Source organism: Trichosurus vulpecula, chromosome 2 (assembly GCF_011100635.1).
Source record: "Trichosurus vulpecula isolate mTriVul1 chromosome 2, mTriVul1.pri, whole genome shotgun sequence".
Lineage (NCBI taxonomy): Eukaryota > Metazoa > Chordata > Mammalia > Diprotodontia > Phalangeridae > Trichosurus > Trichosurus vulpecula.
The window spans coordinates 395757363-395782095 of record NC_050574.1 but is presented as its reverse complement, the minus strand read 5'-3'; the positions used below and the strand labels follow the sequence as shown (position 1 = coordinate 395782095).

General features: G+C 37.9%; 1 protein-coding gene and 1 pseudogene across 4 annotated transcripts in view; one reads left to right on the top strand and one right to left on the bottom strand.

Moving 5' to 3' along the window:
• PPP2R3B (protein phosphatase 2 regulatory subunit B''beta) overlaps nucleotides 1-24733 on the top strand; it is a 127527-nt gene that overhangs the window by 30296 nt on the left and 72498 nt on the right. For all 4 annotated transcript variants that reach the window (XM_036745429.1, XM_036745431.1, XM_036745427.1 and 1 more), the window contains exons 2-4: nucleotides 17907-18092; nucleotides 21403-21506; nucleotides 21845-21947. In XM_036745429.1, the coding sequence (XP_036601324.1) occupies nucleotides 17907-18092; nucleotides 21403-21506; nucleotides 21845-21947 (393 nt within the window). The remainder of the gene's footprint in view (nucleotides 1-17906; nucleotides 18093-21402; nucleotides 21507-21844; nucleotides 21948-24733) is intronic.
• On the bottom strand, nucleotides 1019-1424 carry LOC118838200 (annotated as a pseudogene).

Genomic DNA, 24733 nt, shown 5'->3' with positions numbered 1-24733 from the left:
AAGTAAAAACTACCCAGATCTCTTTGAACCAGAGGATAAAGTAAGGATTCATAGATCACCTCCTGATAGAAACCCCAAAAGGAAGAGTTTCAGGGATGTCATAATGAAGCATCCAGAAGGAAGTAGTTCAAGTACCAAGAATTACCCAAGGATGATCCAACTCTCAGGATTACCTAAGACCTGACAGCTTTTTCTCTAAATGGGAGAAGATTTTGGAATTATGTAGTATTACAGTATTCAAGAAGGAAATATATAGACTTATAACCAAAAATAACTTCACTGCAAAGCTTAATGTAATCCTAGAGGTGAAAAAATAAACTATTTGTAGAATAAACGACTTGCAAATATTTTTGACAAAATGGCCAGAGTTGAGTAGGAACTTTAAAATACTAAAATAAGAGTTCAGAGAAACCTAGAGAGGCAGTTTATTTGAACAATTTGAAAGGGACCATGTGATGATACAGTGCCAACATTCTTAAGATGGAGGAAAAACAAGTGTCTTTTCAGAACTTTAATGGCATCAAAGAGTATTAAAGGAGTTAAGTAAGACAAACAGAGGACTTGAAGGTTGATTGATTTTAATCTAAGAGTTTTAAGAGGTGAAAGAGAAGGAAGGGTAAAAGGAATATGCTAGTGTGAAAGAAATAGAGGGAATAGAATTTGCTATTTCTCCTAATTGTGGCATTTGAGAAGAAGATCATACAAACACAGAGGAAAGGCAGAGCAAGCATCAGAAGAACCCTCATTCTCATCTGAAATGAACAAATGAGGGTGGAACATACACACACACACACACACTCTCTCTCTCTCTCTCTCTCTCTCTCTCTCTCGCTCTCTCTCTCTGTCTCTCTCTCGATTTCGCTCTCTCTCTTCAGGAATATATCCACCTGCATATTTATTTAAAGACAATCACACAGCTTATAAAAAAATATTTTCCTAGCTTACACAAAAGTCTTCTGACATTGGGAATGAAAAATGCCACCACCCAAGCACACAGAAAAAGTTAAAAATCCTCAGCCTAGATGGGCTAAATCTTGAAGTGCAAGCCAATAAGACTGAAGACTAAACACTAAGGTCCTGGACCGGGTAATAAAACACTCGCAAACACTCCTTGGACTGGTTCACGTCAATAAGGGAGCCAATTTTGAATGTGGTAAAAGAAATGCGTTTGTCTTCAGTCACAATTTCAAGTTCTTGCCGGCCCACCCTGTCTGGTGGAGGCCACAAAGCGTGGTCTTCTCTTGTAATCTCACTGTCATCAATGATTCTCTTCAGTTGCTCCATCATGCTCTTATGGACATAAGCCTCTTTTCTGATCATGACGTCATTTTTGTAGTTGCTTTTGTTGGCATACTGCAGTTTTCTGTCTGGCGGAACTTGCCCTTGTGCCCCACGTAGTAGCACAGGTAGAAGTAGCCGGCCATGGCCGAGCCAAGCTGGGCCTGAATCTGCAGGACGGATGGAGGGAGGAGAGGCCCACAAGCACTTCCACCAACCAGCCCGGCAGGACTTTGGCTAGAGGTCAGGAATGTATATCATACTCAAATGGGAGAACATGCAGGGTTAGAGAGAGGGGTTAAAAGGGAGGATAATACTTGGGAGGGAATATTTACAAAGCAAACATACTGATCCTGCACAAAGGATTAAAAGAGGAAAGAAAAAGAAGAGAAAATAACTAGAATTTCTGGGAGAAAGCCCATCAGTTGGAGGAATGGCCAAACAAATTGTGGTATTATGAATGTAAAGGAATATTGCATTGTAAGAAATGCTGAAAGAGATGGTTTCAGAGAATCCTGCATAGTATGAACTAATGCTAAGTAAAGTGAGCAGAACCAAGAGAATAATTTTATCCAAGAGCAACAGCATTGTAAAAAGAAAAAATAATTTTGAAAGACTTAAGAACAATGAGCAATGCAGTGACTAATCACCCCTCCAGACCACTTAGGATGATTGCTGCCCTCATCCTGACATAGGTGATAGACGCAAGGTACAAAGAGTTTTGGACATGGTTTGTTATGTGGCTATGTGGATTTATTTTGCTTGATTAGGCTTTTTTGTAACAAGGCTTTTTTTTTTCCTCCTTCTTCTTTGCTTTTCATTAAGAGTGGGCAAAAGAAGGAGAATTTGGCAGTTGTGATTCCCTTCCTCCTTTCCCCTGCCCTGCCCCCCCCCCAAGAGGCTTCTTGAAATATTTTTTTTTTAATGTACAAAGGAAAATAGAAAGAAGCACAAATGAGCGTGACAGCCTTGAAAATAAGTTGTGGAATTTATTATATGTATATTTTTTAAAGTGTTTTAAATTGAAGTTATGGTTTGATATATAATCCTCTTTTATATTCTGTATAAATGGAAATGCTCATTTTTTTAGTGTTTAAATTCAGAAAAAAAAATTTAGAGAGAAAGAAGCAAATGTCTTGAACAGTCTAGATTAGTGAGCTCAAATTATGCATTTTAAATTAGAATCTCTGACTTACGTGTTTTTCAGTTACAGTATTAATTATAATTACTAATAATATGAAAGGCACTTAGGCATAGTGGATAGAGAGTTGGCTTCAAATTAAGGAAGATCTAGGTTCCAGTGTGCCCTTTAACACACTGGCTGTCATAAGACCCAGAGAAAAGTGCCAACTTTCATTGATAAAGGGAGTTTCTGTGCTTGAGAGTACCCTGTACCCAGTCCCTATCTCTATCCTAATCATATTAAGTTGTGGAGGCAGCACGGAATTATGAAAAGCAGACTGGATTTAAATCTGGGTTGGAGTCCTAGCTCTGTCACTTTGTAGCCATGTGACTCACAAAGCATCCATTTCCTCATCTACAAAATGAAAATAAAATGTATATGCTGCCTATCTCAGAGTTATGAGGGAAAGGAAGGGAACATGTAATTATTAAGTGCTTACTATACAAATATTTAATTTGATCTTCACAGCAGTCCTTGGAGATAGGTGCTACTGTTACCCCAATTTTACAGTTAAAGTACCTGAGATAGAGGTTAAATGAATTGTCCAAAGTCATTCAGCTAGCAGGGGTGGGGAACCTGTGGCCTTCTAGGTCGTTGGGTGCAGCCGTTTGACTGAGTCCAAGTTTTACAGAACAAATCCTTTTATTAAGGGGATTTGTGCTATGAAGTTTGGATTCAATCAAAGGGCAGCACTTGAGGGTGAAAAGGGCCACGTTTGCCCTCAAGGCCACAGGTTCCCCACCCCGATAATGTTTAAGGCTGTATTTGAGTTCATGTTTTCCTGACTCTAGGCTCAGCCTCCACCTCCTGTACCACCCTGCTGCCTTATTTTATAAACTAAAAAGGATTATATAAATGTAAGCTTCTGTTATTATCCAGTGTGGTTGTCTTGTATTCATTTTATTTTATTGTAAATTTATTGTACTCTAATTCTTTTGAAATTGGCGATTTATGTACATATGTATAATATATGTGTGGATATGTATATTTATATATTTCATATATATGGTAGTTCTATGTTAAGTAGGATATATGATGAAATGACTGCAGCTCAAAGAGAACTTAAAACATATATTCTGCTCATTTTCGACATATCAATTGGAATCAAAATGATGGTGATTATTAGTTTCTGCTGAAGTTTAGAAATCAGCATGCTATTAGTGTTCAGCAATAATTTAGAGAAGGATGTTGTTTCTCAGTCATTCAATCAGCAAACATTTTCTCATCACCTACTGTGTGCCAGGCTCTGTTAAGTACTTAGGATACAAAAAAAGGTAAAAACCATTACCTGCTCTCAACGAATTCATAGTAACTACATACAAGCAAGATACAGGATAAATTGGAGATTACCACAGAGGGAAGGTACTAAGATTAAGGAGGACTAGGAAAAGCTTCTTGCAGGAGGTAGGGACTTTAGCTGAGACTTGAAGGAAGCCAGGAAAGAGATTTCCAAGCACGAGGGACAACCAGTCAAAACTCATAATTGGGAGAAACAGCAGGACAACCAGTGTCACTAGATCACTGAGTATGACCTGGGAGAAAAGTATAAGGAGACTGTGGAAAGGTAGGAAAGGGCCACATTTTGAATGGCTTCGAAAATCAAACAAGGAATTTTATATTTGATCCTAGAAATAACATGGAGCCACGGGAATTTATGGAATGGGGCAGGACACGGTCAGATCTGTACTTTAGGAAGATCAGTTTAAAAGCTGAATGGAGTCAGCTTTGGAATATGGAGACATGAGGCAGGGAGACTACAGCTAGCAGTCTAGGTATGAGGTAATGAGGGCTTGCGCTGGGGGAACAGTTTTAGAGGAAAGACAGGAATGTATAGGAGAGATGTTAACAAACATAGAAAAAACAGAACTTGGCCATTGATTGAATGTGGAGTATGAGAGTAAGGCTTTGAAGATGAAACCTAGGTTTAGAGCTTGGGTGGCTAGGATGTTGGTGGTACCCTTGACAATAATAGGGAATTTAGGAAAAGGTGAGAGTTCTGGGGGAAAGATGGGAGACTGGAGGGCAGGAAAGGGGCTAAGGTTGACAAGCAGATCTGAGAATCATCTGCGTAGAGAAAATAATTAAATCCATGGGAATTGATGAGCTCACCAGGTGAACTATCTTAGAGGATGAAGAGAAGGCACAATATAGAATCCTGTGGGACACCCATGATTAGCAGGCATGGCATGGATGAAGATACAGCAAAAGAGACAGAAGAGAGAAGTCAGGTATGAGAACCAGGAGACTGCAGTGTCACAGAGTCCTAGAGAGATTATCCATTGGTTTGCTAGTCAGTAAATATTTATTTTGAGTCCCTGCTCTCAAGGAGCTCAGTCTAATGAGGGAGATGACTCGCAAACACCTAGGTATAAACAAGGCATATATAGGATAAAACTGAAATAATCAAAAGGGGGAAAGTACTGCAATTAGGCAAGATCAGGAAAGGCTTCCTATGGAGGGGTTGGATTTTAGTTGGGACTTGAAGGAAGTCAGGGGAGCCAGGAGTTGGAGAGAAGTGGGGAGAGCATACTATGTATGAGGAATAACCAGTCAGGAGGTAGGATGTCTTGATCAAGGCAGTGTCACTGGATTTCAAAGAAGATGGTTGACAGTGTTAAAGGCTGCAAAGTGGACATAAAGCATGACAGCTGAGAAAAAGCCATTAGATTGGTCAATTGAGATCATTAGTAACTTTGGAGAGGGCAATTTTGATGATGAGGTTGGAAGCCAGACTGTAGAGAGTTAAGGGAGTAAAAGGAAAGGAAGTGGATAAAGGCATCAATTATAAAGGGCCTTCTCAAGGAGTTTAGCTGCAAAAGAGAGACATATGGGACAATAGCTGAGAGAGACTGGGTGCATCAAGTGAGGATTTTTTGAAGGGGGAGATATATGGTCATGTTTGTGGGCAGTAGAGAAGCAGCCAGTAGATAAGGAGGGATTGAAGATGAATAAGTGGGAACGATAGAATGGACAATCTATTGGGTAACAGAGGAAGGAATACAATCATTTTTGCCTATAGCAGGATTTGCCTTGGTAGAGAGAAGGGCCACCTCTTCATGTGAAAAGAATGAAGGAGAAACCAGAATATGAATGATGAAATCTGAATGATGAAAGTCAAGGAGAAGGGGAGAAGAGGAACCTTTTTTGTGAATGGCTTCAATCTTCTCAGCGAAATATAAGTTTCTCAACTGAGAGGATGAACAGAGGGAGCTGTGGGAGGTTTAAGGGACAAAAAGCTTTGGAAAAGCTTATTTGTTAAGTGTGATAGTCAGTTGGGGAAACGTGAAAGTATTGCCTTGCCTCACTGAGGACCCAGTTGAGATTATGTAATGTAAATACTATGTCTAGTCTGCATAATTTTGTGATTTTCTCTAGCTTCAGTCAGCAGCATTTAAGTTGGAACAAAGCAGCAAATGGTGGGGGTAATCTAAACCATGACTCTGGCAAGATGAGATCTTTGGAAGGAAGGAGGAGGGCACCAGAGAAATGGATGGTGTAAAGTTTTGAATTGTTTTACCAAGGGATAAGGATGGAGAGGGAAGAGAGTGTAGCCAAATCAAAGGTGATGTCTTGGGAATGAACTGAAAGGTGGAGATTAAAGGTTTAGGTGAGAACAAAGAATAGGGTTTGGGGTGTGAAAGCAAAGGTGAAATCACAATGGGTCATGATTAGATAAGAAATCTTACTCCCTTGTTATAAAATTTGTATTTTTCTAAAATCTAGACATTTCTGCCATATAGGCCGTCTGTGGTCTTCTATTATCTGAGAAGCTTTAAGAAAAGCAAATGCTCTCAAGGCAGTTACATAAGAGAACCCTTACCAAAACAAACAACAAAACCCAAAGAGCAACCCTATGGACATCTTTGACACTGTAATTGTGTGACATTAAGTTTTCATTTGGCATAAAGACTTCAAGCTCACTCATCCCGTTGCCTTGGATTCCTTTGTATGTGTTGTAAAGTTTATCCCTGTTACCACATTTTTAAGTATTTCATTAGAGTCTAGGTTTGTATTTTTCTTCTATTACTGCTGTTCTATGTCCAACTCTGTCTCTCACGTATTAGCAAGATTACCAAAAGAACTATTTTGTAGTGTGGTTAACTCTTTTTTTCTTTTGGCCTCTAGTATTTTCATCTTGCAATGGACATAATATCTGATTGAATCTGTACTTTTTTGGTGTATTTTTAAGTTTTATCATCAGAATAGAAGGAAAGGTTTCTAACTCTGGCCCTTTTTCCTATCTTCTCCTTTTTTTCTCTCTACTCTGTATTATATCATGCCACCTCCTAAGCTTACAATTTGTTTTATTCCCATCGTCTTCCAGATGGCTGAGAATCAATGATCTTTAAAGTCTGTTCCATTCTTTAACATTCTGTGATTATAGTGGCAAACTGTCATCCCTGCTACTTGGGAAAATCTTAGTCCTATAGATAATTTGAGTTTGGGAGTTCTGAGCTGCAGTAGGGCTAAAGCAGATGGGGTGTCCACACGAAGTACAGCCTTGAGCCCCTAGGAGCATAAGCCCACTAGTTTGCCTAAGGAGAGGCAAACTGATAAGCATTGATGTTGGACCTGCTGTACTTATGGCATGGTTGAGATAGGGAGACTGTCTCTACCTCCCTCTACCTCTCCCCCTGCCCCCACCCCTAATATCATTCTAATTAAGTGTTTATTCCTTTCCTAGTTCTTGATTATGTTTTCTAATGTGCTTTATACTGTAATAGTAATAAAAATAAGCAAGATAGTGTCAAAACAGCTAAAAGACTTGGCAGATAAACCTTGATGTGGCTAATCCTTCAATGTAGCAAATATTTATTAAGCACCTATTATGTACCAACTCATTGTGCATATATCTCTGGGGATATGAAATGACACAGTTATGAAATAACACAGTCCCAGTTCTCAAAGTGTTCACAATCTAATTGGCCAATTCTTCTGTATGTAATTGAGATGACTATATATTGTTGACTCAAACATTTTTTTACTAGTTCTCCACAAAAGAAATTGAGATAAATCTGAATTCATAAAGAAACACAGTCCCCCAAACTAAAGTATAAAATGAAATTAAAATTAATAAAACTTTTTAAAACCACATTTTTCAGTATGAATACTCTGGTTGAATTTTATGATCATTGTAAAAATAGATAACCCCCAAACCTTTTACCACTTGATTTACCATTTATATTCTCCTTTAAATGAATTTCTGTTAGCTCTTAAATCATCAATGTAATTTTTGGGTAGTTTCCAAACAGATATAGTAGAAGATTGCAATAATGACAAATCAATAGATTATTTTCAGATTTCCTTAGACACTACTGCCTTGAGAACAGATTCTTATTGAACCTTGTAGTGACATTTTAGACCTCATCTTGTAAAAGCATTTTTAAAATTGGGTCTATATCTTTTGAATAATGCAACATGAAGAGCCAGCTTTGATCAACACCTGTGTACTAAGTACTCCCTTTTTTTTTAGAGGATATTAATTTTGACATTATCCGAAACCTAAAAAAGAGATTTGACAAAAGTAGCTTAACCTAAATGACTTGGAAAATAAGCCCTATTTCTTATCATAGCTAAATTTTAGCTATATATATTATAAACTTTGGGATAGAGTAAAACTGTATAGTGGAACAAGTACTGATATATAAACCTGAAATCTTTTTGTTTACATTCAGATATACTTAAAAAAATTTTTTTTGATGACTAGAGGGTTAGAACCATCTTAGTCCCCCACAGTTATTAGCTTCAAATGGTTCCTGACAAATGGGTTTAATAAACTTAAACTAAGAGAACCGTTATAATGAGAAGATTAATCTGTTTTTGGAGCCAATTATATGATGACTGGCTGAGTTGAATATTATATGATCATCACAAAGGCATACTTATTGCCAAGGAAAACCAAAATAAAATCAAACAGAAATTCCAGTTCAATCTGCTTTCTTTAGGAAGTTAGCATGGGGATAGTGACTCAGTTGTGATTTCATTGGTACAGAAACTTCCAGGTGAGGAAACCCTCTCAGCCAATGCAAGTTGGCACTTTCTCTCCAACTTACAATTTTAGACAGCTGCTTTGAGAACTGAGAGAGTAAGTGACTTGCCCAGGGTCATGCAACCATTGAGTATCAGAGTCTGCATTTGAACCCAGGTCTTCCTAGCTCTCTGTTCACTATACAACACTGTCCTTCTTAATTAGGCCTATAGCAATATCAAATAAAATGTGACTGTCAGTGAATAAATAAAACATTTATTACTTGGATGATTGCAACAAGAGTACAGAATTTTAATAGGTGATTCTTTCCCTAAGTTATTCTATAGCAAAGCAAATCATATGTGATAAAAATGCTGGTGTCTCAAATCCTGTCATCTGTATCTTTAGTGCACAGAATATAAACTTATATAAATGTTTGTTTTCTTAGAAGTTGGAAATTTAAAGAATCCTGTGATAGAGCACTATAAGTGGATTACATGTATGTTTTCATCTAGAAGTTGAAAACTTCTTAACAGCATAATGGAAGCGTGACACAGTACTGTATGATTCAAGTTAACTTGCAATTTCTGATTGCATTACAGTCAGTTCTGCTGTAATGCTTGTATCAAAAATGTGAATTTGTTCCAGCTCGATTGATGTACTTCAAGTTTGCTTATACTCTGTTTCTTCGGTGAGAAATAGCAAGAGAACACAGAAAGCTACATTATTTCACAATAACTTAATTAGCCGCAACCTTTCTGATGCTCACTTCCCTCAAGTTCAAGTCTTTTTCAAGGTAGAGTGTCGTATTTATTGTATATCTTCTGGTGCAAGAGCAGCTGTGAACAAAGGCAAGTTAGTCCACCTCCACTCTCACCCTGATCTTCTACCATGGCCCAGACCTCCAGCCCCTGAGTTGTGGTCCATTGAGGCTCCACTCTTCAGCCAGACTTCTGGGAACAAGGGTACAGGTCAGGCATCAGCCTGAGGTGGAAAATGCAGCTACTATTTGTTGTAGTATTTGTGTATTTCTTAGCTGGTTAGCATGTGTAAAACTGTGCTACCATTTTATTAGATTCTTATCTTCTTTTAATGTGTCCCTGACAAAATTTTTGAGCCTTGTGCTCCTAACCCCATTTTCCCATGAGCTCTGTGGCTTTTATTGTGCAGTTTTGCATAGTGAGATGCTTTTTGGGGAATGAATATATCACGTTATAGCAGACCTGACTGTATTGTAGATAAATAACTTACAGCAAATTTTTTCCGTAAACAGAATAGAGTCAAGATTTATGTTTTTCATATAGGACGGCAGCGTATCACAATAAACAATTTTTAAAGAAGATTCTGTTTAATTCTCTTGGATTTTAGCGCATTGAAAGCAAAATTGCTTCTAACAGTCTTGGTAATTAGCCGAATTGTGTACATGTATTACACTAATAACTGACATTTATATAGCACTTCAGAGTTTGCAATGTGCTTTACATACATTATTACATTTGAGCCTCACAAAGAATTGGGTATCATCCCTGTTTTATAGCTAAGAGGCTCAGAGAGGTTAGTGACTGCCCATGATTACATAACTATTAGTGCAATGTCTAAACCTAGGTCTTCAAGTAAAGCACCTTATAGAGTACTATAATTCCAGAGATTAAACAACTTTGGAAGCAGTCGAAACAGATCTGTGAAGACCTGATAACAATACAAAATCTACTTTCTACTTTGTGGGAAGTTAGATCCTGGCTCAGAAAGCAGATGAAGCCAGCTGCCAGAGATAGCACATGGTGTCTTCCAGATAGGAAGATACCTTCTCTGGAATGCAAGCCCCAGTGCATATTTCCATAGACCTCCACCCCCAGGGATTACCCTTGAAGCACAGGTGAACTTTGTGCCCCACTTTAGGTCAGACTCTCACTGTGTATTTTCTGTGTTTTGGACAATAGTCCCTGTTCCACAGTTTTGAGGGGTTCTTTGAAAAGCTCAAGGAGACTTTCATAATTCCCCTTCCCTCCTAACATACCTTATAGGCAATTTGCTAACTAACAAATTGGCTGTCTTATACAAGAACAGTGGCATGTGGTAGATTATACCACTCCCTTGTTTCTCCTTGAACAGAGGACACTCCATCTCCTGATTCCATGCCTTTTTACTAGCTATCCCTCAGATGCTTTCCTTACCTTTCCCTTTTGGCTTCTCTGAATTCCTTCAAGACTCAGCTTAAATTCCATCTTCTATAGGACCCTCACCAAAACAAAATACCAGTGCCTTGTCTATCTGATCGCCTAACATCTACTCTTTATATTATACATCTAGATAATTGTTTGTATGTTGTCTCATCTCCCTCACCCTTCATTAGAATGTGAGCTCCTCAGCATGTTGCTTGGCCCATAGTAAGCACTTAATGAATTCTTGTCAACTGACTGACTTAATAGACCAAGAGGGTGTGATTGTTCTTGTTCAGTTGTGTCTGATCCTTCCCCCATTTGGGGTTTTTTTGGCAAAGACACTGTAGTGGTTTGCCATTTCCTCCTCCAGCTCATTTTACAGATGAGGAACTGAGGCAAGTAGAGTTAAGTGACATGTCCAGGGTCACATAGCTAGTAAGTATCTGACATCAGATTTGAACTCAAGAAGATGAGTCTTCCTGACTCCTAGCCCAGCTCTCTTTCGATGGGACCACCTAGCTGTCCCAGGAGGTGGTGATAATATTCATCAACTCCTGGGGCCCTGCTCAGAGCACTAAATTAGTCTGACTCATCCTGTAATAATTACATCAATAAAACTATTTTCCAATTGGAAAAATGACAGTTTAAGAAGGAAGAGATGGAATAGGTTGGCAGTAAGGCTGTATTGATTTATAGAAGGTGCACGGGGGTAGTGCAGTGGGAGAGCCATTGCTTCTACAGAAAACAGATCAACAAAAACCATGATTTTCTTCTGCTGCTTTGTGATTTTGCCGCTTTTTTATTTCTAGAGTCTCTCCTTGATATGATATCTCCTCAAAATCTGATAGAGTATTCCAGAATTCTTTAGTGGACTTTGGAGGACTTGAAGAATTAACAGTTTTCCAGGCTGCTGTCTTGATATACCCAAATCCACAGGAGGATGCAGGCCTAGATGTTTCCTGGGAGGTCAGCCTCTCAGAGGCCAAACTACAACAATCCTCCTATTGCTTACTGATCTTGTGCGTATTTTTCCCACAAGTTAACTAGTCCAGGAAAGAAGTAGACAGTAAAAGAAAAGAAGCTACTCAAAAAGTTATATTTGTTGTATGTAGATACCACTGTAAAGGAGTATCCCATCATCATATAATATCATTCATAACAAATTAGAAGAGCTCCAGACAATATAGCAACTCACTCAGCAGAAAATTTTCTAGGGAGTACTTTCAGCTTCAATTCTCATGGTCCAAAACACTGCTTATCTGCAGGAACTAAAAATACCTAAGAATGCTTAAAAAAAAAAAAGACACAAATGCCTGCATTTGGATACCCGATGGATTAATTAGCCTAACAGGCCCTTCATTAAACTGGAAGCTTTGAAACTACTAAACATGAACCAAATCTAATACGCCAGCAATGAGGGCAAGTTAGTATGCTCAGGGCCCACGTGTCCATCCTCCAGACAGCTATTGAGTAATCAGCTAGACACTGTGCTGGGAGATGGAGAAACAAATGTAAGGATTGGAACAATTTAGAGTACTAAAGGAACTTATAGTTTAGTCAGGGAAACAATGAAGATATATATCTACATATAAATATATGTAATAAGTATGGAGAGAATTAGTAAAAAAAAAAAAAATACAAAGTAGTTAAATACAAGGTAGTTTGAGAGGGAGCAGCTAGGTGGCAGAGTAGATAGAGTGCCAGGCCTGGAGTCAGAAATCTTTGAGAGTTCAAATCTGGCCTCAGACACTTACTAGTTGTGTGACTGTGGGCAAGTCACTTAATCCTGTTTGTCTCATCTGTAAAGTGTTTTCTCATCTGTAAAGTGGGTTGGAGAAGGAAATGGCAAACCACTCCAGTATCTTTGCCAAGAAAACCCCAAATGGGATCACAAAGAGGCAAAAACGACTGAAAAACAACAAAATTTGAGAGGGAAGGTACCAACAACTGAGGGTAGGCTTCATGTAGAAGGTGGCACATGAACTGTATCTTGAAGGAAAGGAAGGATTCATTGAGGTGAAGGTTGGGAGGGAGGCATCCTACATATGAGACATAGAGATGGGAGATATGGTGTTATATGTAAGGAACAGATAGAAAGCTGGTTGGATGGAATTGCAGAGTGTGGGAAAGGGAATAGTGTTCAAATAGGGAAAAAACAGGTTGGGGCCAGGTTGTCAAGGGCTTTAAAAGTTAAATGAGGAGGATATATTTGATTCTAGAGCCAATAGGAAGCCCTCTCCTAATGTCATTGTTCAGTTGTGTCTCACTCTTTGTGACTCCATGGACCATAGCACATCAGACTCTTCCATTCTCCACCGTTTCTCGAAATCTGCCCAAGTTCATGTTAGTTGTTTTCCATGATGCTATCTCTCCATCTGATCCTCTGCCATCCCCTTTTCCTTCTGCTTTCAGTCTTTCCCAACATCAACGTCCTTCCCTACAGACTTTGTATTTTAGCCAGGCTAACCTCTTCATTGTCCTTCTCTCTCTGTAATAATCATTTTACCATTGTCATCATCAACAGACATTTCTTGAATACGGGCTATGTGTCAGGTGCTGGCAATAAGACATAGTTCTTGTGTTCGAAGCACTTTCAATCTTGCTATGAGGCCAAGATGTACACCCACAGAATGGATAATACAAGACAGTAATTGCTTTGGGAGTTTAGAGGGAAAGTATGGCTCACTGACAGCTGGGACAGTTAAGAGGGAGAAAGAATAGGACTCACTTAATTGAAAATAGTGCATTCCAGGCAACAGGCAAAATATTAGTGGAGGTAGAAGTATGTTTGGGGAATACTGAATAGACCAATTTGAGCAGAGTTGAAGATTCAGTAGAAAAATAGTAGAAGATGAAAGTACCACATTGTGGATAGCGCTAAATGGCAGGCTAAAAGGAGTTTGGGCTTTTTATCTTTCAGGTCATGGGGAACTACTAGAGATTTTTGAGGAGGGACTCAACATGTGCAAAGTGACATTTTGGAAAATTTTGTCTGATATCAGGGTGTAGTATTGGTTAGAAACAATTGAGATTTAGATCTTGTTGAGACTTAGGTAAGGGAGATCATTTGGGAGACTGCTATAGTAGTTTAGCCATAAGCTAAAGAGAACTTGAACTGGGCTGATGGTAGCATGGTTTGAATAATGATTGCAGGAAAATATAAAAAATAATACAAAAGGAAATGGAAAGAACTTGGTAACTAGTTGAGTGTGAGGGTAAAAAAGCAGGAATTAGATTCAGTTCAGTTCCACAGGCATTGATGAAGTGCCTACCGGGTAAGAAATATAGTTCTAGGTGCTGGATTCTCATTATCTTCCTCATTAGAACATAAGTTCCTTGTGAGGAGGAATTGTTTCATTCTTTGTGTTAGAATGCACAAGGCTTGGCACATAGTAAGCACCTAAATGCTTGTTGCTTGGTCGATAGGGGAAATACAAAATCTCCATATGACACAGTTCCTATTTTCATGTGTCGTATGGTTGGGGGCAGAGGGGCGCAGAATGTGACACTTATATCTATCATATATGATAGGCACACTACAAAAGTGTAAAACAGAGTGATGCGTGAAGTTAGGAAAAAATGAATTGGAGAAGAAGCAGCCTTTTATTTTATCTTTGGAAAATGGCTGTCGATTGAGCAAAGAGAGGGAAGGGGAGACAAAGAATAAGATGAACAGTCTCACAGGGTGGAGAAATCACATCCTGTCCCAGAGCCTGAGGGCATTCAAGTTTGTCTGAAGTATAGGGCATATGGTGGGGAATGACAGGAACATAAGGCTGGAAAGGGAGGGAATTACCAGATTATGGAAGGCAATGCCAGGCAAAGAAGTATGAGTTTTATTCAGTAAGCTATAGTGAGCTACTGACAAAGTGGGAAGAACATTGGCTCTGGAGTCAGAGGAACTGGGTTCAAACTACTTCTGCCACTACCTGTGTGACCTCAGGTAAGTCATTTAGCCTCCCTGGACCTCTCTTTTCTTATCTGTAAAACTAAGCCATTGGACTCAATAAGGTTGCTTCTGAGCTTTGTCCTTTCAGGTTCTAAAGCTGTCATCCTGTGAACAAATCTGTGCCTGAGAAAGATTCGTCTGGCAGGGATATATATGAGGGATTGGTCAGGGGAGGAAAAAGAGTAGAGTCAGGAAGGCCATTAATTGAGGCCTATAGTACAGGAGGAGCTCTACTATAGGTCTCAAACAAAAAAGAATAATGATTTGGGTAGTAGAAGAAATGTTGAGTTTGGGCAGAACCCACAAAATAGCAGAGGGAAGCAGGGATCCAGCCCAGGATAGCCTGGATGGGTGCTGGATGAGGTTTATCGTGCACAGAGTGGAGGGGAGTGGAGCTCAGCGTGGGAGGCAGCAGGACCAGCCAGGCCAGGAGCTAGGCAGAACAGGCCCTAGCACCCTGAATCAGTGAGCTGTGGCCGTTACCAGACTTCTCAACCCACAAACACCAAAGACAACAGAGAAGGGTAGTGGGAAAAGCTGCAGGGGACAGAGTTAGTGGTTAGGCCACCGCCCCAGGGGCAGCAGGGGAGGTGCAGCTACAGAACTACAGCTGCAGTTACTTCCAGCCCCAGGCCCACGTGGTGGGAGGAATTAAGTGGCAGATCAGAGCAGGAGTGCAGAGCCTGCTGAGGATTTGCGTCAGGTCCGGGTTGCTGGTTCTTGAGGAGGGAGGAGTGCTGGGGTGGTAGAGCTGGCTATATAGAAATAGCTCTGAAATCAGCGGCGCATCCCCTCAAGCTTGGAACAAAGTACTCTTTGCTGTACAAGCAGTCATACCCCAATGAAAAACTCAAGGGTCAAGTAAGTTGGCTGGGAACATGGCCAGGCAGCGAAAACACACCCAGATTCAGTCTCAGACTTTGGAATCTTTCTTTGGTGAGAAAGAAGACCAAAACATAAAGCCAGAAGAAGTCAACAAAGTCAAAGAGCCTACACCAAAAGCCTCCAAGAAAAACATGAGCTGGTCTCAGGCCATGGAAGAGCTCAAAAAGGAGTTGGAAAAGCAAGTTAGAGAAGTAGAGGAAAAATTGGGACGAGAAATGTTGAGTTTGGTTTTAGGCATGTTGTATTTTGAAATGATGGATAGGATATCAATGTGAGTTATCCAGAAGACAGAATTTGAAGGGTGAAATCAAGAATAGGGATCTAGGCCATAGATGTAGACTCAGGAGACACATTTTCATAGAGATCATTGAAGCCGCAGAAGTGATAATATCTATAAAGGAGAGAGTGGAGAGTACAAAGACTGAGAATCGAAACTTAAGTTGCACCTACATTTTTGGAGTAGACGAAAGAAGCGGAAGTAGACAGTAAGTTATCTGAGAGATGTTAAAAGATAGTTTAATATAACAGAAACCAAGAGAAGATGGAATTTCAAGAAAGGAGCTTAATGGAAATAAGTGTTTATGGAAATCAAAGAAAATGAAGACTGAGAAGAGACCTTTGCATTTGACAATTTGGGCTTTAGGAAAGAGGGGGAAAGGGAATAAGCATTTATTAAATGCCCACTATGTGCCAGGGGCAGCTAGGTGACACGGTGGATAGAATGCTGGGCCTGGAGTCAGGAAGACTTGAGTTAAAATGTGGCCTCAGACATTTAATAGCTGTGGGTCCCTGGGCAAGTCACTTAACTCTGCCTCAGTTTCCTAATCTGTAAAAAGAGCTGGAGAAGGAATAGCAAACCACTCTAGTATCTTTATCAAAAAAAGCCCCAAAAGAGGTCTCAAGGAGTCAGATACAACTGAACATGACTAAACAAAATACTATGTGCCAGGTACTATGCTGAGCACTTTAAAAATATCTCATTTGATCCTTACAACAACCCTAGGAGGAAAGTGCTGTTATTACCTTCATTTTACAGTTAAGAAAACCAAGGTAAGTAGAGATTAAGTTACTTGCCTAGGGTCACATAGCTAGGAAATATCTGAACTCAAGTCTTTCTGTCTCCAGGACTAGTGCAGTATCCACTCTACCTAACTGTCATTGTGACATTGACATAGGAAAAATTGGGGGACCATGGTAGGCATAGAAGTTAGGAATGAGGTGGCTGACAAAGAAATAGAAGCAGAAAATTTAGACTACCCTGGAAAAGAAGGCAAGAGAGAAGTTTAGATAGTGTGGAAACGAAACTGGATTTGTGATCAGAGGCCCTTGACTGGAATCCCTAATCTACTACTAACTACCAATGCAGATTTGCACCTAACTTCCCCATGTTTTAGTTTTCTCATATGTAAAATGTAATAGTTGGACTATAAGATTTCTTCCAGCTCACAATCTATGATCCTGTGAAAGAGAAAGGGAAAAGATGGTAGCTTGAGGGAAAGGGTAAGTAAGGTAGAGGGTTTGAGAAGAGGAAATCAGTCACTGGAAAGGGAGACATTGAAGATGTGAGAGAAAGAGATGACAGTTTCCAGAGGAGATGAGAGAGGACAGAATTGCGAGCTTATGTGTAAGGCATTTAACTCAGACATAGAAATGGGTTAAATAATGTTCAAGCGGTAGGTAGGTATATGGATAGTAGGCCTTTGTATTTCACAGTTAGGTGGTCATGGCAAAGAGGTGGGAATGGGAATAAGCATTTGTTAAGTGCCTACCATGTGTCAGGCACTGTGCTAATAAGCACTTTACAGATATCTCATTTGATCCTTACAACAACCCTGGACATTTTATAGATATGTTTTAAGGAGTGGAGATGAGAGTGCTAAAGTAGGTTCTTTACTCTTCATGAAATTGAAGGCAAGGCCATCTCTTGAGAATTGGGTGTGGGGATATGGAATGATTAAAGGAAAGAAGAATTTGGGGGAGAGCTATGGAATAGGTTCAGCCCACATGATCTTTCTCCACTTTGAGACCCTTTAGCATTCGTTGTCCATTATTACTTACTTTGGCACTTAATCACATAGGCATATGCATTGTCATTAGTTAATGCTGCGTCTTGAATGTGGAGATTGTCTTGTTTTCATACGGTGCGGTACATAGCATAGCGCTAGCATGTCGTAGTTGTTGAATTAGTATTTGGGATTAAGTTGAATAACATGTCTACACATATGCCTCTATTACCTGTCAAAATAAATAAGGTTGAATTGAATGGATAGATTGAAAATTTCTCTGAAGAATACTGAGAAATTAATGAATTGGGTTTAACAGAAATTTTATTTTCAAAGGTAAGAGGATGAAGTCAGGACTTTCAAATGGTTTGATAAATAGATTCATTGACAACTTTATTGTATTGTATTGTGCTATGAAAGATATGTCATGTTTTCACTTTGGGGCATTTGCAGCATTGTTGAATGTTTTACTCCATAGGTTCAAACAAAGAAGGAGGAACCTCTACCGTCAGCAGTGAGCCAAAGCATTCCAACATTTTATTTTCCTAGAGGATGTCCAAAAGAAAAAGTGAATATTGATGCTATAATTACCAAGATAGAGAAGACTTTTTCTCAGTTTCCAAATGAGAGAGCAACTTTAGAAGATATGGGTAAAGTTGCAAAGGTAAGATTGTATAACTGTGTAAAATACTTGTTACAGTTCACTGTTGGTTATTTTTCCTCTGCTGATACCCAATACTGTGTATGTAGGTGTTGATAAAAGTTAGGTTTCTAATTTTAAACAATTTCCAATTTTTAAAAATTCATGTAAATATGAAATTTCATTCATTCTAGAAACACTTGTTAAGGACTTGTTATGTGTAATGCAAAGATAAACATGGGAGTGCCCTATGTTAATGTTAATGTGAGAAAATATTGGTCTTCAGTCTAAAACCAAAAGGTAGCTTCAGGAAAGATCTATTAAAAATATAAGAGTATTATAGATTATGGCATGACCTTAGGAAAATGGTAATTTTAAGTAATTTTCATATGACTAGATTTTATAAACATATTTTCTTCTTGGAGAGAAGGAAAGAAAAAAAATTTTCCTAGTGTTCTTAGAATATAAGTTATTTAGGAACTTTTTCCTTATGTTAAACATCACTTTTTGTTTAGTAAACTTAAGTTTTTCTTTTAGGAACAATGAAAGCAGGAGTTAAAGTATCTCTAATAGCAAGTTGTGACAGATCTTGTGGGTACTGGACTCTGAGTGAGAGTACATATCTGAAATACATACAGGGAAAAAGAAATACTAACACGTGAAAACCATCCCAATACAGTGCAGAACTCATATCTTAATGGTTTACAAAGAAGGTCAGGTTGGTCAGAAAAGTAAAAATTTGACATGTTCAATAGATCAACATGTGTGCTTAATATTTAAAAATAATTTTATGTATAAACATATGTGAAGGAGAAAACTGAGGCCAACTTTTTTACTTTTGATATAATGTTATGAAAGAATAAATAATCAAACATCCTAGGACCTTTATGTACATCCTAGAATGCTTCTACATAATGTATCATAATCTGAAATACCTGAACTGATCAGGGAATCTTATGATACCTAGGTAAATGCCATTTCATTACCTTGGAATTCCCCCAGTCCACATCTATAGATATACCTGCTATGTAATTACTATAATAAGGTAAGTGGGGTCTGTTCTCCTAAGATGCATTTAAATAGATATCAGTGAAACCCTGTGGCAGTGTGGTACAGTGGAAAAAGCACTGAATTTAGTTCCAAGGAAGTGAGTTCAAATCAGTAATTCTCTTTCAATATAATTTGAATAGCAATTCTCTTCTTGCCTATTTGACCTTGGTCAGGTCATTTAACTTCTCTGGGCTTGAGTCTTTTCTGTAATAATAGGAGGTTATACTAGGTGACCTTTAAGGTTCCTTCCTGTTCTTAATCTATGATCTGTTCTTTCTTTGTTCTCACCATGACCTCCATTCCCTCTGTTCCTCAGTTCTTTACCAGGCCAAAACCCCTCTGTTGGCTGCACCTTCCTTCCTTCCCTGTCTTGGCCTTTTGATGAACCAATCCAGTTGTACACTATCCTCTGTTCTCTAATCCCTTGCCCACCTTGTCCTATCATTGGTCAAGCCTTGCCAAACCCATGTTAGATTATTCCCACTATCTATCTCCTTTCCTTCTCTTCTGAAGAGAACTGAAGAAAATCATGAGATCCTGGTGATTGGGGCCACTGCAGATATGTTATCTGATCTCAGCTGTCCCTCATTGCAACAATACACTCATTGTATTCCTTATTCAAGTTGACATTCATTCTCCACAGTGAGTATTCCATACCTCATCCAATTCCTTTAGGTCACTTGTAGGTTTGATTCTTCTATTACTGTGGTAGTCTAGTAAGTAAATTTCTTGAGGTCTTTTTTTCATTTTTTGTCATTAGTGTCTCCAGCACTTAGTACTTTGCTTGATGCTTTGCATTTTAGTAGGTGCTTAGTTAATTAATCAACAAACATTTATTGTCTACCTTATTCCATGTATTGTGCTAAATGTGGGGATACAGAAAGAAAACAGTTCTTATCCCCAAAGAACTTTCATTCTGTTGGGGAAAAAAACATGTAACATGAATTATCAGAGGAGGAAGAGAAATGGCGGTGTTGGTGGTGGTGGCTGTAGTAGTAATTGATTTTTATGTTGTTCTTTACGTATGATTTGATCTTCATTTATGCACCTGAGATAAATGCTGCAAGTTTTACTATCCACATTTTAGAGATGAGGAAACCAAAGCTGAGAGTGGTAAAGTCACATAGCTAGTAAAGAGTAACAACAGCAACAATCATGATAGCTAGCATTTATAAAGTACTTTAGGATTTGAAAAATGCATTACATGTGTTACCTCATCTGAAGCAGATTTGGAATCTAGGACACCCTGATTTCAAGTTCAGGGCTCAAAGCACTACCTTACACAGCTGTATAGTAGCCATCCAGTTTGATAAATTTTTAGAAAGTTCTCCATCACACTTGGAAAGGCATCAGATTTCCATGTTGTTATGAAAGCCAACAAATAGCTATAATTCCTCTCAGTAGAGATGTGATTCAGTTATTGAATTCATACATGTATACGCAATAATCAGTACACAGAGATGTAATTCAGTTATTGAATTCATAGCCATTTAAGCATCACAAGGAAAGTATTGATGTTAAAAAATATGGGGGTTTGTGGCAAGGAGGAGCTTGGGATCAATTAACTTCTCAAATAGACTATAAACTGCTCTTCTGCTTCAATTCCGTTTTGGTTCTAGCTTATTTCTCATCTTTGGTATTTGCCTGAAATAGATGATGCCAGTGAACTAGCTCAGTAGGCTTGCCATTCAGTTTTATGGCATAGTCTAGTCAATATGCATCCTTTATCCTTTTGGTTTTTCCCATATGGATTACTTAGTGATGAAGTCTTAGTCAATCTCTTGAATAGCTGTAGCTCTCATATTCTGGGTCTTGATGCTATCAGCAAAATATCATTCACAAATAGGAACATCTGAAGAACTTCCCCATCTACAGAGAATCCCTTTTTTATAACAACGGAAACAGAAACAACTTCTAGTTAAATACTACTTTAAGGTTTGCAAAGTTCCTTTCATTTCCTTTTGAATTCTGTACATCCTCCAAGGCAGACCCTTTTAGTGAACATGTCTCCCTGTTTTATGCCTTGTTTAATATTTATAATTAAAAACAATTTAACAAATTGTCTCTAAAGTTTCACCTGTCAAAGAATATTGTACGATCCATTGCACGTGCTTTGTGGAGGAGACCCTTTGAATCTGTAACCTATAGTATTAGATGAAAAGAAATATAGAGTTTATGGCACCTTATCATCAATTTACTTACCATATTATTCAATTGAAATGAATAAATTTGCTACCATCTATTTGCCTAAAATTTCAGTTGTATTCCTCACATTTTTTTATAGGCCTGTGGATGTCCACTCTACTGGAAAGGGCCATTGTTTTATGGTGCTGGGGGAGAGCGAACTGGATATGTATCTGTTCATAAATTTATTGCAATGTGGAGAAAGTAAGTAGTTACTTTTGGCAACAGAGAATGGTGGATTGTTTCATTAGAAGAGGAAATTGATGATATAGTTAAGCTAATATTGGCTATTACAACAGAAAGTATTTGAATATACTTTTGCAGTGTAAATATTACACATCTTCATTTAAACAGGAGGCAATAGTTTAATTAGTGATATCTTTTAGTAGGCTACTATTTATTATGTTACCATTAACTAGACATGTATTATCTGTATCATATATAGGACTCTATAGGTCCTTTAATTATATTGTGTTTATGAAGAGATAGGAATGATATTCTATATTTTACCAATTTGATACCCTGCATTTTATCTATTTCAGAATCCTTCAGAATTGCCATGATGATGCTGCAAAGTTCATTCATCTTTTAATGAATCCTGGATGCAACTATTTGGTGCAAGAAGACTTCATTCCATTTTTACAAGTAAATTACATGAACATTTAAATTATACCATTTCATATAGCCTGTTGGGATTGTCTCTCGTGTTTTATAGGAATTTATTTCAAAGAATTCCAGGTGTCAGCAAAAATCATATGATTATCTCAATACATGCAGAAAAAGCTTTTGACAAAAAAAGCACTCATTCCTTTTTAAAATACTAGAAAGCATAGGAATAAATGGAGCTTTCCTTTAAATAATAAGTAATATCTGCCTAGAACCATCAGCAAGCATTATCTGTAATAGAGAAAAGCTAAACAAATGCCTTCCCAGTAAAATCAGGGGTGAAGCAAGGATATCTGTAATCATCACTACTATTCAGTATTGTATTAGAAATGTTAGCTCTGGCAATAATACAAGAAAAAGAAATTGATGTAATTACAGTAGATAATGAGGAAACAAAACTATCGCTTCAGACAGTATGATTGTATACTTAGAGAATCAGCTAACAAACTAGTTGAAACAATCAACAACTTTAGCAGAGTTGCAGAATATAAAATAAACCACATAAATTATCATCAACCTTTTATGTTACCAACAAAGTCCAGCAGGAAGGGATAGAGAGAGAAATTTCATTTAAAATAACTGGACAGTATAAAATACTTGAGAGTCTGCCTGCTGAAACAAACCAAAGAACTATATTAATACAATTACAAAATACTTTTCACACAAGTAAATAAATAAATAAATAACTCAGTGACTTTTCTGGGGAGATGCATTTGATTCTTTTAAAAATGTATATTATACATATTTTGACTTAATAGGGTCATTTGAATTTTAAAGGTGAAAAAGGAGACAAGATAAATATGTGGAAATGGTTTTCAAAACAGACAATTTTGTGGCATATTTTATGGACAATGAAATTTTTCATAGTGATATAACAGTATGACAGTGTTTGCTTTCTGAATTTTATTTTGCCTGTATATTATGTTAAAAATTCTCTGTGAACCAATTGTTTTGCCTGATATAAAATTATTTATATCCAGGAGACAGCAGTATATTTGTGGCTCATTTTTAGCTATCTCAAGACATTATAACAACCAAGTGAAATATGTCTGATTTGGAGAGTCATGTATCCCCTTCCTCACATAATGTGGTGCATTTCACATGCCAGTTCTTGTGCTTTTATAAAAATCATGAGGTGATGAAGTCCCATAACAGTGTGGTGGCTATGTAAGTTGAGAGAGGAAGAGTATACAAATGATGATATGAAAGTAGAAATAATAAGACAACAACAGGAGTCAAGGATGACACCGAAGTTGTGAGCCTGAGTAACTGGGAAAATGGTGGTGCCCTTGCAATAAATGGGAAAATTTTGAAAAGGGAAGGGTTTGTGGGGAGAAATAATGGATTTTTTGAACATGTTGAGTTTGAAATGTCTACAGGGCATCTATTTAGAGATGTCCAAAAGGCAGTTGGTTATGTAGGACTGCGACTCGAGAGAGCTGAATCTATTTAGAGGGACTGCAGTATTTTGGGTATTAATTCCATCAACAGTGTCACCCCAAAACAAATGTTGTGCTAGAAATGTTAGCTATAGCAATAAGTCAAGAAAAAGAAGTTGAAAGAATTAGAATAGGCAGTGAAGAAGCAAAACTATCACTCTTTGCAGACAATATGACAGTATACTTAGAGCATTCTAAAGAATCAACTAAAAAACTAGTTGAAACAATTAACAACTTTGCTAAAGTTTCAGGATATACAATAAACCCACATAAATTATCAGTTTAGTGTTACCCACAAAATTTAGTGTTGGTATAGATGCAGGAATCGTCAGCATAGACATAAAAGTTAAAATCATGGGAGCTAAGGAGATTCCCTGAGAAGCAGGGCAGAGATAAATAGAGTTTTGTCGAGATAAACTCTCTGGTCTTGTGACACAATTTTTCAAAAACCCAAAAGACAATTCTACACATGACATCACCAGATGGCCAATATAGAAATCAGATTGATTATGCACTTTTCAGCCAAAAGTGGAGAAGCTGTAATAAGTCAGTTAAAACAAGCCCTGGAGCTGACTGTGGCTCAGATCGTATAGGTATGACTTAAATAACATTCCTTACGAATATAAAATGGAGATGATGAATAGATTTAAGAGATTACATTTAATAGAGCGTCTGAAGAACTATAGACAGGGGTTTCACAATATCGTACAGGAGGCAACAACAAAAAAATTCCAAAGAAAAAGAAGATCAAGAAAGCAAAGTGACTCTCTTATGAAGCTTAACAGATAGCTGAGGAAAGAAGGAAAAAGAAAAGGAAAGGAGAAAGAGAAATCCAATGAAATACAGAATTCCAGAGAACAGTCAGGAGAGATAAGAAGGTTTTTTTAAAGGAGCAATGCAAAGAAATAGAAGAAAACAATAGAATGGAGAAGACAACAAATCTCTTCAAGAAAATTAGAGACATCAAAGGAACATTTCATGCAAATATTGGGCGTGGCAGAAGACAAAAATGGTAGGGACATAACAGAAGCAGAAGAGATGAAGAGGTGGTAAGAATACACAAAAGAACTATACAAGAAAGACCTTAACATCACTGATAACCACCATGGTGTGATTGGTGGTCTAGAGCTAGACATCCTAGAGAATGAAGTCAAATGGGCCTTAGGAAACATTGCTAACAAAAAGCCTAGTGAAGGTGATGAAATTCCAGCTGAGCTATTTAAAATCCTAAAAGATGATGCTGTTAAAGTGCTGCACTCAATATGCCAACAAATTTGGAAAACTCAACAATTGTCACTGACTTGGAAGAGATTGATTTATATCTCA